The 10,913-nt window shown below is 59.3% G+C and overlaps 1 protein-coding gene across 1 annotated transcript; it reads left to right on the plus strand.

Moving 5' to 3' along the window:
• Window positions 1-1,305: 1,305 nt before the first annotated feature.
• On the plus strand, window positions 1,306-9,423 carry LOC137677402 (fructose-bisphosphate aldolase A-like; the record flags this gene model as incomplete). The annotated part of the gene is made up of 3 exons (XM_068424704.1): window positions 1,306-1,403; window positions 4,425-4,544; window positions 9,174-9,423. Coding segments are annotated over exons 2-3 (362 nt in total), but the record flags the coding sequence as incomplete, so codon positions are not given.
• Window positions 9,424-10,913: the final 1,490 nt, after the last annotated feature.

Below are 10,913 nucleotides of genomic sequence, written 5' to 3' on the forward strand. Positions count from 1 at the left end.
CCCCCCCCCCCCAGTGCCACCATCATCCCTGTCCCCATCCCTGTCCCCCCTCCATCCCTGTCCCCCCCCCCAGTGTCACTTCCATCCCTGTCCCCCCCTGTCCCCCCTGTCCCCCTGTCCCCCCCCCCCAGTGTCACCTCCATCCCTGTCCCCCCCTGTCCCCCCCCTGTCCCCCCCCTGTCCCCCTACCTGGCCGCCAGCACCCCGGCCCTCTCCCGGCCCACCCCGGCCCGCCTCAGCCCGGCCCGGCCCAGCACGAAGAGCCCCGGGAAGAAGAGGAGCCCGGCGGGGAGCGCGGCCCCGGGGGGGGCCATGGCGGGGGCGGGGCTTAGGGGGGGCGTGGCCTAAAGGGGCGGGGCCTCAGGGGCGGTGCCAAGGGGGGGGGGGGGCTTGAGGGATGAGGGTGACAACCCCCCCCCCCCCCCCCCCCCCCCCCCCCCCCCCCCCCCCCCCCCCCCCCCCCATGGGACCTGGGTGTCCCCAGCGCGGCTTAAACACTCCCCTCATTTGCATATATTTGCATCTCGCCGCGCCTCTCGCCTCATCTACTCCGCCCTCCTCATTTGCATACATTAGCCTACGCGCCCCCCCGCCGCTCCTCGTCGTCATGGCGACCGGAGGGGGGGAATGCGCATGCGCGCAGCCGCGCGTTCTGATTGGCCGCCGCGGCGGCCAATGGGGAAGGGAGGAGGGGGCGCGTTGCTAGGCAGAGTGGGCGGGCGGAAGTGAGGGGCGGGGCCGCGGCTCTGGCGGCCAATAGGAAGGCGCGGCGCGGGGGGTTGCCATGGCGAGGGCGAGCCGCGCATGCGCAGGGCCGCATATTAATGAGGTAGGCCTGCGTGAGGGGTAATTAGCATACTCCTAATTAAATATGCATAGTATGCTGATGAATATTAATGAGATTATGTCAAACGCGCCGCTGGGGGGGGGCCGTTGCCATGGAAACCGCCCCATGGTTGCTATGGGGGGGCTGTTGCCATGGCAACGGTGTGACCCGCCCCCAAGGGACCCCCTAAAAATGGGGGAGGGGGTTAAAGGGGGGGGAGGGGAGGCCCCAAAGGGGGGGGGAGGGGTAAAAAGGGGGGGGGGGGACACACACAAGGGGGGGGAGGGGCCTTAAAGTGGTAGGGGGGAGCCCCGAAATTATGGGGGGGCCCTTAAAGGGGGGGGGAGGGGAGGCCTTTCCCCTCCCCCACCGCTCGCGCAGGGCAATGGGGGGGGGAGGGGGGGGGTGGGGGAGGAGGAGGAGGGGGAGGGGCGCCTATTTTGGGCGGCCGAAAGGGCAGAGGTCACCTGAGAAGGTCACAAAGGGGGGGGGGGGGGGGCCTTACCCTATAGGGAGCCCCTATATAAGGGGTAGCCCCCGGCCCCCCCCCGGCAGTGCCGCACTTGGACACTCAAAGGTAAGGTTATGGGGGGGGTGGGGGGACCCCCCTGCACCCCAACCCCCCCCCCCGTCCCCCACCACCCCCCCCTTGGACAACACCCCCCCCCCCCAATACCCCCCGCACCCCAACCCCCCCCCTCTTGGACACCCCCCACCCCCCTGCACCCCCCCTTTGCACCCCCCCCCTTGGCACCCCAATATCCCTCGCGCACCCTAACCCCCCCCCGACACCCCCACACCCCCCAGGGAGCCTCCCCCCCCTCCCCAGCACCCTAAAATCCCCCTGGGACCCCTAAAACCCCCCCCAAAACTTGAGTGGGCCCCACCGTGACTCAGCCAGAGGCCGTCGCCCCTTTAAGGCCGTCGCCCCTTTAAGGCCGTCGCCCCTTTAAGGCCGTCGCCCCTTTAAGGCCGTCGCCCCTTTAAGGCCGTCGCCCCTTTAAGGCCGTCGCCCCTTTAAGGCCGTCGCCCCTTTAAGGCCGTCGCCCCTTTAAGGCCGTCGCCCCTTTAAGGCCGTCGCCCCTTTAAGGTATCATCCAAGGCGGGGGGGGGGGGGGCGCGGTGACGTCACGGCGCAGCCCGCCCGCGTGCGTTTCCCGCCGCTCCCCGTGAGGAGGTTTGAGGGGGGGATTTGGGGTGAAAAAGGGCGATTTTGGGTTAAAATGGCGGATTTTGGGGTTTGGGGGGAAATTTTGGGGTAAAAATGGGGATTTTTGGGGTTAAAAGGGCAGATTTTGGGGTAAAAATGGGGATTTTTGGGGTAAAAATGGGGATTTTTGGGGTTAAAAGGGCAGATTTTGGGGGTAAAAATGGGGATTTTGGGGTAAAAATGGGGATTTTGGGGAAATTCTGAGGTAAAAATGTGGATTTTTGGGGTTAAAAGGGCGGATTTTGGGGTAAAAGGGGCAGATTTTGGGGTGAAAATGGCGGATTTGGGGGTTTGGGGGAAAATTGTGAGGGAAAAATGTGGATTTTTGGGGTAAAAGTGGCGGATTTTGGGGTAAAAATGGGGATTTTGGGGTAAAAATGGGGATTTTGGGGTAAAAAAGGTGGATTTTGGGGAAATTCTGAGGTAAAAATGCAGATTTTTGGGGTGAAAATGGCGGATTTTGGGGTTTGGGGAAAATTGTGAGGGAAAAATGTGGATTTTTGGGGTGAAAATGGGGATTTTTGGGGTAAAAGGGGCAGATTTTGGGGGTTTCGAGGGGATTTTTGGGGTAAAAAAGGCGGATTTGGGGTAAAAAAGGCAGATTTTGGGGTTTGGAGAGAAATATTCTGAGGTAAAAATGTGGATTTTTGGGGTGAAAAGGGCAGATTTGGGGGTTTGAGGGGAGATTTTGGGGTAAAAATGGGGGTTTTGGGGGTAATTGTGAAGTAAAGAGCAGATTTTGGGGTAAAAAGGGCAGATTTTGGGGGTGTGGGGGGAATTATGAGGTAAAATGGCGGATTTTGGGGTAAAAATGTCAGATTTTGGGGTTAAAAGGGCAGATTTTGGGGTTTGGAGGAGATTTTAAGGGGAAAAAGGCAGATTTGGGGGTTTGAGGGCAGATTTTGGGGTAAAAATGTGGATTTTTGGGTAAAAAGGGCAGATTTTTTGGGAAATTATGAGGTAAAATGGCGGATTTGGGGGTAAAAGGCAGATTTTGGGGGTTTCGAGGGGATTTTGGGGTAAAAACAGATTTTGGGGGTAAAAAAGGCAGATTTGGGGGGTTGGAAGGAGATTTTGGGGTAAAAATGTGGAATTTTTGGGTAAAAAGGGCAGATTTTGGGGGTTTGAGGGGAGATTTGGGGGTAAAAGGGGCAGATTTTGGGGTAAAAATGGCAGATTTTGGGGGTTGGAGGGAAAATTGTGAGGGGAAAAATGTGGATTTTTGGGGGTGAAGGGGCAGATTTTGGGGTGAAAAAGGCAGATTTTGGGGTGTGGAGAGAAATTGTGAGGGAAAAATGTGGATTTTTGGGGTGAAAAGGGCAGATTTTGGGGTTTGAGGGGAAATTGTGAGAGAAAATGGCAGATTTTGGGGTAAACGGGGCAGATTTTGGGGTAAAAAGGGCAGATTTTGGGCGTTGGGGGAAATTGTGAGGGAAAAATATGGATTTTTGGGGTAAAAAGGGCAGATTTTGAGGTGTGGGGGGAGATTGTGAGGTAAAAAAGGTGGATTTTTAGGGTTAAAAAGACAGATTTTGGTGCCTGGAGGGAGATTTTGGGGTAAAAAGGGCAGATTTGGGGGTTTGAGGGGAGATTTTTGGGGTAAAAGAAGCAGATTTTGGGGTTTCAGGGAGATTTTGGGGTGAAAAGGGCAGATTGTGGGGTAAAAATATGGATTTTGGGGTAAAAAGGGCAGATTTGGGGGTTTGAGGGAAAAATCTGAGGTAAAAATGTGGATTTTTGGGGGTGAAAATGGCAGGTTTGGGGGTTTGAGGGGAGATTTTGGGGTAAAAAGGGCAGATTTTGGGGGTGTGGGGGGAATTATGAGGTAAAAATGTGGATTTTTACCCCAAAACTGGCAGATTGGGGGGTAAAAGGGGCAGATTTTGGGGTAAAAAGGGCAAATTTGGGGGTGTGGGGAGAAATTGTGAGGGAAAAATTGCAGATTTTGGGGTTAAAAAGGCAGATTTGGGGCTAAAAAGGTCGATTTTGGGGTGAAAAGGGGCAGATTTGGGGTTAAAAAGGCCGATTTTGGTGCCTGGAGGGAGATTTTTGGGGTGAAAGGGGCAGATTTTGAGGGGAAAAAAGGCCGATTTTGGGGTCTGGAGAGAGATTTTGGGGTGAAAGGGGCAGATTTGGGGCTAAAAAGGTCAATTTTGGGGTGAAAAAGGCCGATTTTAGGGTCTGGAGAAAGATTTTGGGGCTAAAAGTGCAACTTTTGGTGCTCGGAGGGTGATTTTTAGGGTAAAAGTGGCCGGTTTGGGGCTTCCTGCCCTTGAGCTGCCCTTGGAGGGGAGGGGGGGGGGGGGGCGGGGGGGCGGGGCCTCCCGTGGCCACGTGGCGGTGACGTCATTGATGCCCGTGCTGACGTCATCGGTGATGTCACCGCAGCCGCCGCCATGTCCCCGCCGGTGCCGGCGCTGACCCCGGAGCAGAAGCAGGAGCTGGCGACCATCGCCCAGCGCATCGTGGCGCCCGGCAAGGGCATCCTGGCCGCCGATGAGTCCACTGGTGGGCACTGGGGGGGACTGGGAGGGAGTGGGAGGGGATTGGGGGGCACTGGGAGGGACTGGGAGGGAACTGGGGGGCACTGGGAGGGACTGGAGGGGACTGGGAGGGGATTGGGGGGCACTGGGAAGGGATTGAGGGGCACTGGGGGCCACTGGGAAGGCACTGGGAGCTACTGGGGAAGCACTGGGAGGCTACTGGGAGTCACTGGGACAGCATCAGGCAGTTACTGGGAGTTACTGGGAGGGAGTGGAGTGCACTGGGAGGGCACTGGGAGGGGATTGAGGGGCACTGGGAGGGACTGGGAGGGGACTGGGGGACACTGGGAGGGACTGGGGGGCTACTGGGAGTCACTGGGACAGCATCAGGCAGTTACTGGGAGTTACTGGAAGGGACTGGGAGGGACTGGGAGTGGATTGGGGGCACTGGGAGGGGAGTGCGGGGCACTGGGGGGGACTGGGGGGCACTGGGAGTCACTGGGACAGCATCAGGCAGTTACTGGGAGGGGACTGGGGGGCACTGGGAGGGACTGGGGGGCACTGAGAGGGGACTGGGAGGGACTGGGGGGCTACTGGGAGTCACTGGGACAGCATCAGGCAGTTACTGGGAGGCACTGGGAGGGTATTGGGGGGGCACTGGGAGGGGACTGGGGGGCACTGGGAGGGGACTGGGAGGGACTGGGGGGCTACTGGGAGACATTGGGACAGCATCAGGGAGTTACTGGGAGGCACTGGGAGGGGATTGGGGGGGGACTGGGAGGGGACTGGGGGGGGACTGGGAGGGGACTGGGAGGGATTGGGAGGGCACTGGGAGGGGATTGGGAGGGCACTGGGAGGGGATTGGGGGGCACTGGGAGGGACTGGGGGCTACTGGGGCAGCACTGGGAGGCTACTGGGAGTCACTGGGACAGCATCAGGCAGTTACTGGGAGTTACTGGGAGGGAGTGGAGTGCACTGGGAGGGGATTGGGGAGCACTGGGAAGGTACTGGGAGTGGATTGGGGGCACTGGGATGGACTGGGAGGGGACTGGGAGGGGATTGGGGGGGACTGGGAAGGGACTGGGAAGGGACTGGGAAGGGACTGGGAGGGGACTGGGAAGGGACTGGGAGGGGATTGGGGGGCACTGGGAGCTACTGGGGAAGCACTGGGAGGCTACTGGGAGTCACTGGGACAGCATCAGGCAGTTACTGGGAGTTACTGGGAGGGAGTGGAGTGCACTGGGAGGGGATTGGGGAGCACGGGGAAGGTACTGGGAGTGTACTGGGAGACACTGGGAGGGACTGGGAAGGTACTGGGGTGCACTGGGAAGGGACTGGGAGGGGATTGGGGGGCACTGGGAGTTACTGGGGGCTACTCGGGAAGCACGGGGAGGCTACTGGGAGTCACTGGGACAGCATCAGGCAGTTACTGGGAGGCACTGGGAGTTACTGGGAGGGACTGGGGGGCACTGGGAAGTACTGGGTGGGGATTGGGAGACACTGGGAGCAACTGGGAGGGGACTGGGAGCTACTGGAACACACTGGGAGGGCACTGAGAGTTACTGGGAGTCACTGGGTCGACAACAGGCAGCAACTGGGAGGGCACTGGGGGGCACTGGGAGGGCACTGGGGGGCACTGGGAGGGGATTGCGGGGCACTGGGAGCAACTGGGAGGGGACTGGGAGCTACTGGGAGGTACTGGGGCAGCACTGGGAGGACACTGGGAGCTACTGGGAGACACCAGGGCTGGACTGGGAAGTACTGGGAGGCACTGGGGCAGCATGAGGAGGCCTGTAGGCCATACTGGTTTATACTGGGAGTAACTGGTTTATATTGGGATGGCTGCAGGGAGCGTGGGGAAGCAGCTGAGCAACTTGAGGTGGCACCAGGGGCACCCTGAGAACTCCCAGGCTGGAACTGGGAGCTACTGGGAGGCACTGGGGTAGCATGAGGAGACCAGTGGGTGTTACTGGGCTATACTGGGATGAACTGGTTTATACTGGGAGTTACTGGTTTATAGTGGGATGGTGTCTGGGAGCATCGCAAAGAATCTGAGCACCTTCAGGTGGCACCAGGGGTGTCCTGAGAGCTCCTGGAACAGCACTGGGAGCTACTGGGAGGCACTGGGATAGCGTGAGGAGACCAGTGGGGGTTACTGGTTTATACTGGGCTGAACTGGTTTATACTGCGATGGCTGCAGGGAGCGTGGGGAAGCAGCTAAGCACCTCGAGGTGACACCAGGGGGGTCCTGAGAGCTCCTAGAGCAGCACTGGGAGCTACTGGGAGGCACTGGGATAGCGTGAGGCGATCAGTGGGTGTTAATGGTTTATACTGGGAGTAACTGGTTTATACTGGGATGGTGTCTGGGAGCATTGCAAAGAGTCTGGGCACCTTCAGGTGACACCAGGGGGTCCTGAGAGCTTCTGGAGCAGCACTGGGAGCTACTGGGAGGCACTGGGGCAGCATGGGGAGACCAGTGGGTGTTACTGGGCTATACTGGGATGAACTGGTTTATACTGGGATGGCTGCAGGGAGCATGGGGAAGCATCTGAGCACCTTCAGGTGGCACCAGGGGGTCCTGAGAGCTTCTGGAGCAGCACTGGGAGGCACTGGGGCAGCACAGGCAGGCCTGTAGGCCATACTGGTTTATACTGGGAGTAACTGGTTTATACTGGGACGGCTGCAGGCAGCATTGCAAAGAGTCTGAGCACTTCAAGGTGACACCGGGGAGGTCCTGAGAGCTCCTGGGGCTGCACTGGGAACTACTGGGAGGCACTGGGGCAGCATAAGGAGACCAGTGGGTGTTACTGGTTTATACTGGGATGAACTGGTTTATACTGGGACGGTTGCAGGCAGCATTGCAAAGAGTCTGAGCAGTTCAAGGTGACACCGGGGAGGTCCTGAGAGCTCCTGGGGCAGCACTGGGAGCTACTGGGAGGCAGTGGGACAGCATAAGGAGACCAGTGGGTGTTACTGGTTTATACTGGGAGTAACTGGTTTATACTGGGATGGCGTCTGGGAGCATTGCAAAGAGTCTGGGCACCTTCAGGTGACACCAGGGGGTCCTGAGAGCTTCTGGAGCAGCACTGGGAGCTACTGGGAGGCACTGGGATAGCGTGAGGAGACCAGTGGGTGTTACTGGTTTATACTGGGAGTAACTGGTTTATACTGGGATGGCTGCAGGGAGTGTGGGGAAGCAGCTGAGCAACTTGAGGTGGCACCAGGGGGGTCCTGAGAGCTCCTGGGGCTGCACTGGGAGCTACTGGGGCAGCATGAGGAGGGCTGTAGGCCATACTGGTTTATACTGGCATGAACTGGTTTATACTGGGATGGTGACTGGGAGCTTGCAAAGTGTTTGAGAACTTCCAGGTGGCACCAGGGGGGTCCTGAGAGCTTCTGGGACTGCACTGGGAGCTACTGGGAGGCACTGGGATAGTGTGAGGAGACCAGTGGGTGTTATTGGGCTATACTGGGATGAACTGGTTTGTACTGGGATGGCTGCAGGGAGCGTGGGGAAGCATCTGAGAACTTCAAGGTGGCACCAGGGGGGTCCTGAGAGCTTCTGGAGCAGCACTGGGATGCACTGGGGCAGCATGAGGAGGCCTGTGGGCCATACTGGTTTATACTGGGAGTAACTGGTTTATACTGGGGTGGCTGCAGGCAGCATTGCAAAGAGTCTGAGCACCTTCAGGTGACACCGGGGAGGTCCTGAGAGCTCCTGGGGCTGCACTGGGAGCTACTGGGAGGCACTGGGATAGCGTGAGGAGACCAGTGGGTGTTACTGGTTTATACTGGGATGAACTGGTTTTTACTGGGAGTTACTGGTTTATACTGGGATGGTGACTGGGAGCTTGCAAAGTGTTTGAGAACTTCCAGGTGGCACCAGGGGGGTCCTGAGAGCTCCTGGAGCAGCACTGGGAGCTACTGGGAGGCACTGGGATAGCGTGAGGCGATCAGTGGGTGTTAATGGTTTATACTGGGAGTAACTGGTTTATACTGGGATGGCTCCAGGGAGCATTGCAAAGAGTCTGAGCACCTTCAGGTGACACCAGGGGGGTCCTGAGAGCTCCTGGGGCTGCACTGGGAGGCACTGGGGTGGCATAGGGAGGCCTGTAGGCCATACTGGTTTATACTGGGATGAACTGGTTTATACTGGGATGGTGACTGGGAGCTTGCAAAGTGTTTGAGAACTTCCAGGTGGCACCAGGGGGGGTCCTGACAGCTCCTGGAGCAGCACTGGGAGCTACTGGGAGGCACTGGGATAGCGTGAGGCGATCAGTGGGTGTTAATGGTTTATACTGGGAGTAACTGGTTTATACTGGGATGGCGTCTGGGAGCATTGCAAAGAGTCTGGGCACCTTCAGGTGTCACCGGGGGGTCCTGAGAGCTTCTGGAGCAGCACTGGGAGCTACTGGGAGGCAGTGGGACAGCATAAGGAGACCAGTGGGTGTTAATGGTTTATACTGGGAGTAACTGGTTTATACTGGGATGGCTGCAGGGAGTGTGGGGAAGCAGCTGAGCAACTTGAGGTGGCACCAGGGGGGTCCTGAGAGCTCCTGGGGCTGCACTGGGAGCTACTGGGGCAGCATGAGGAGGGCTGTAGGCCATACTGGTTTATACTGGGAGTAACTGGTTTGTACTGGGACGCCTCCAGGCAGCATCGCCAAGCGTCTGAGCTCGGTGGGGGCGGAGAACACGGAGGAGAACCGGCGCTGGTACCGGCAGCTGCTGTTCACGGCCGACAGCCGGGTGGACCCGTGCATCGGGGGGGTCATCCTCTTCCACGAGACCCTCTACCAGAAGGCGGACGATGGGCGCCCCTTCCCCCAGGTCATCCGGGGCAAGGGCGCCCTGGTGGGCATCAAGGTGGGCACCTGGGGACACCTTGGGGACACCTCGGGGACGTGGGGACAACGGGGGGGGTGGGGGGACACGGGGGCGTTGGGTGCTCCTTGAACCAGGTCAACCACATCTAAGGTGGCTTCGTGAGGTGGGCTTGGGAGGGGTGAGGTGGGGATGGGTTGGGGACATCTTGGGGACATGGAGGGTCTTGGGGACATGGAGACACCATGGGGACGTCAAGGGTGGTGGGGACGTTGAGGGGACATGGGGTGTTGGGTGCTCCTTGGGTAGGGCGACCACATCTAAGGTGGCTTCATGAGGTGGGCTTGGGAGGGGTGAGGTGGGGATGGGTTGGGGACATCTTGGGGACATCGAGGGTCTTGGGGACATGGAGACACCATGGGGACGTCAAGGGTGGTGGGGACGTTGAGGGGACATGGGGTGTTGGGTGCTCCTTGGGTAGGGCGACCACATCTAAGGTGGCTTCATGAGGTGGGCTTGGGAGTGTTGAGGTGGGGATGGGTTGAGGACATGGAGGTGGCACCTTGGGGACATCGAGGGGACGTCAGGGGTAGTGGGGGTGTCAAGGGTGTTGAGGGGACATGGTGTGTTGGGTGCTCCTTGGGTAGGTCAACCACATCTAAGGTGGCTTCGTCAGGTGGGCTTGGTAGTGTTGAGGTGGGGATGGGTTGGGGACACCTTGGGGACATCGAGGGTCTTGGGGACATGGAGACACCATGGGGACGTCGAGGGTGGTGGGGACATCGAGGGGACATGGGGTGTTGGGTGCTCCTTGGGTAGGTCAACCACATCTAAGGTGGCTTCATGAGGTGGGCTTGGGAGGGTTGAGGTGGGGATGGGTTGGGGACATCAAGGTGGCACCTTGGGGACATGGAGGGGACATGGGGACATCAGGGGTGTTGGGGACATGGAGGGCGTTGGGTGCTCCTTGGGGTAGGTCAACCACATCTAAGGTGGCTTCGTGAGGTGGGCTTGGGAGGGGTGAGGTGGGGATGGGTTGGGGACATCTTGGGGACATGGAGGGTCTTGGGGACATGGAGACACCATGGGGACGTCAAGGGTGGTGGGGACGTTGAGGGGACATGGGGTGTTGGGTGCTCCTTGGGTAGGGCGACCACATCTAAGGTGGCTTCGTGAGGTGGGCTTGGGAGTGTTGAGGTGGCCTTGGTAGTGTTGAGGTGGGGATGGGTTGGGGACACCATGGGGACATGGAGGTGGCACCTTGGGGACATCGAGGGGACGTCAGGGGTGGTGGGGACGTCAAGGGTGTTGGGGGGACGTGGGGTGTTGGGTGCTCCTTGGGCAGGTCAACCACATCTAAGGTGGCTTCATGAGGTGGCCTTGGTAGTGTTGAGGTGGGGATGGGTTGGGGACACCATGGGGACATGGAGGTGGCACCTTGGGGACATCGAGGGGACGTCAGGGGTGGTGGGGACGTGGAGGGTGTTGGGGGGACGTGGGGCGTTGGGTGCTCCTTGGGGCAGGGCGACCACATCTAAGGTGGCTTCGTGAGGTGGGTTTGGGAGTGTTG

The sequence above is a fragment of the Nyctibius grandis genome, unplaced genomic scaffold (assembly GCF_013368605.1).
Source record: "Nyctibius grandis isolate bNycGra1 unplaced genomic scaffold, bNycGra1.pri scaffold_202_arrow_ctg1, whole genome shotgun sequence".
In the NCBI taxonomy this organism is placed as follows: Eukaryota; Metazoa; Chordata; class Aves; order Nyctibiiformes; family Nyctibiidae; genus Nyctibius; species Nyctibius grandis.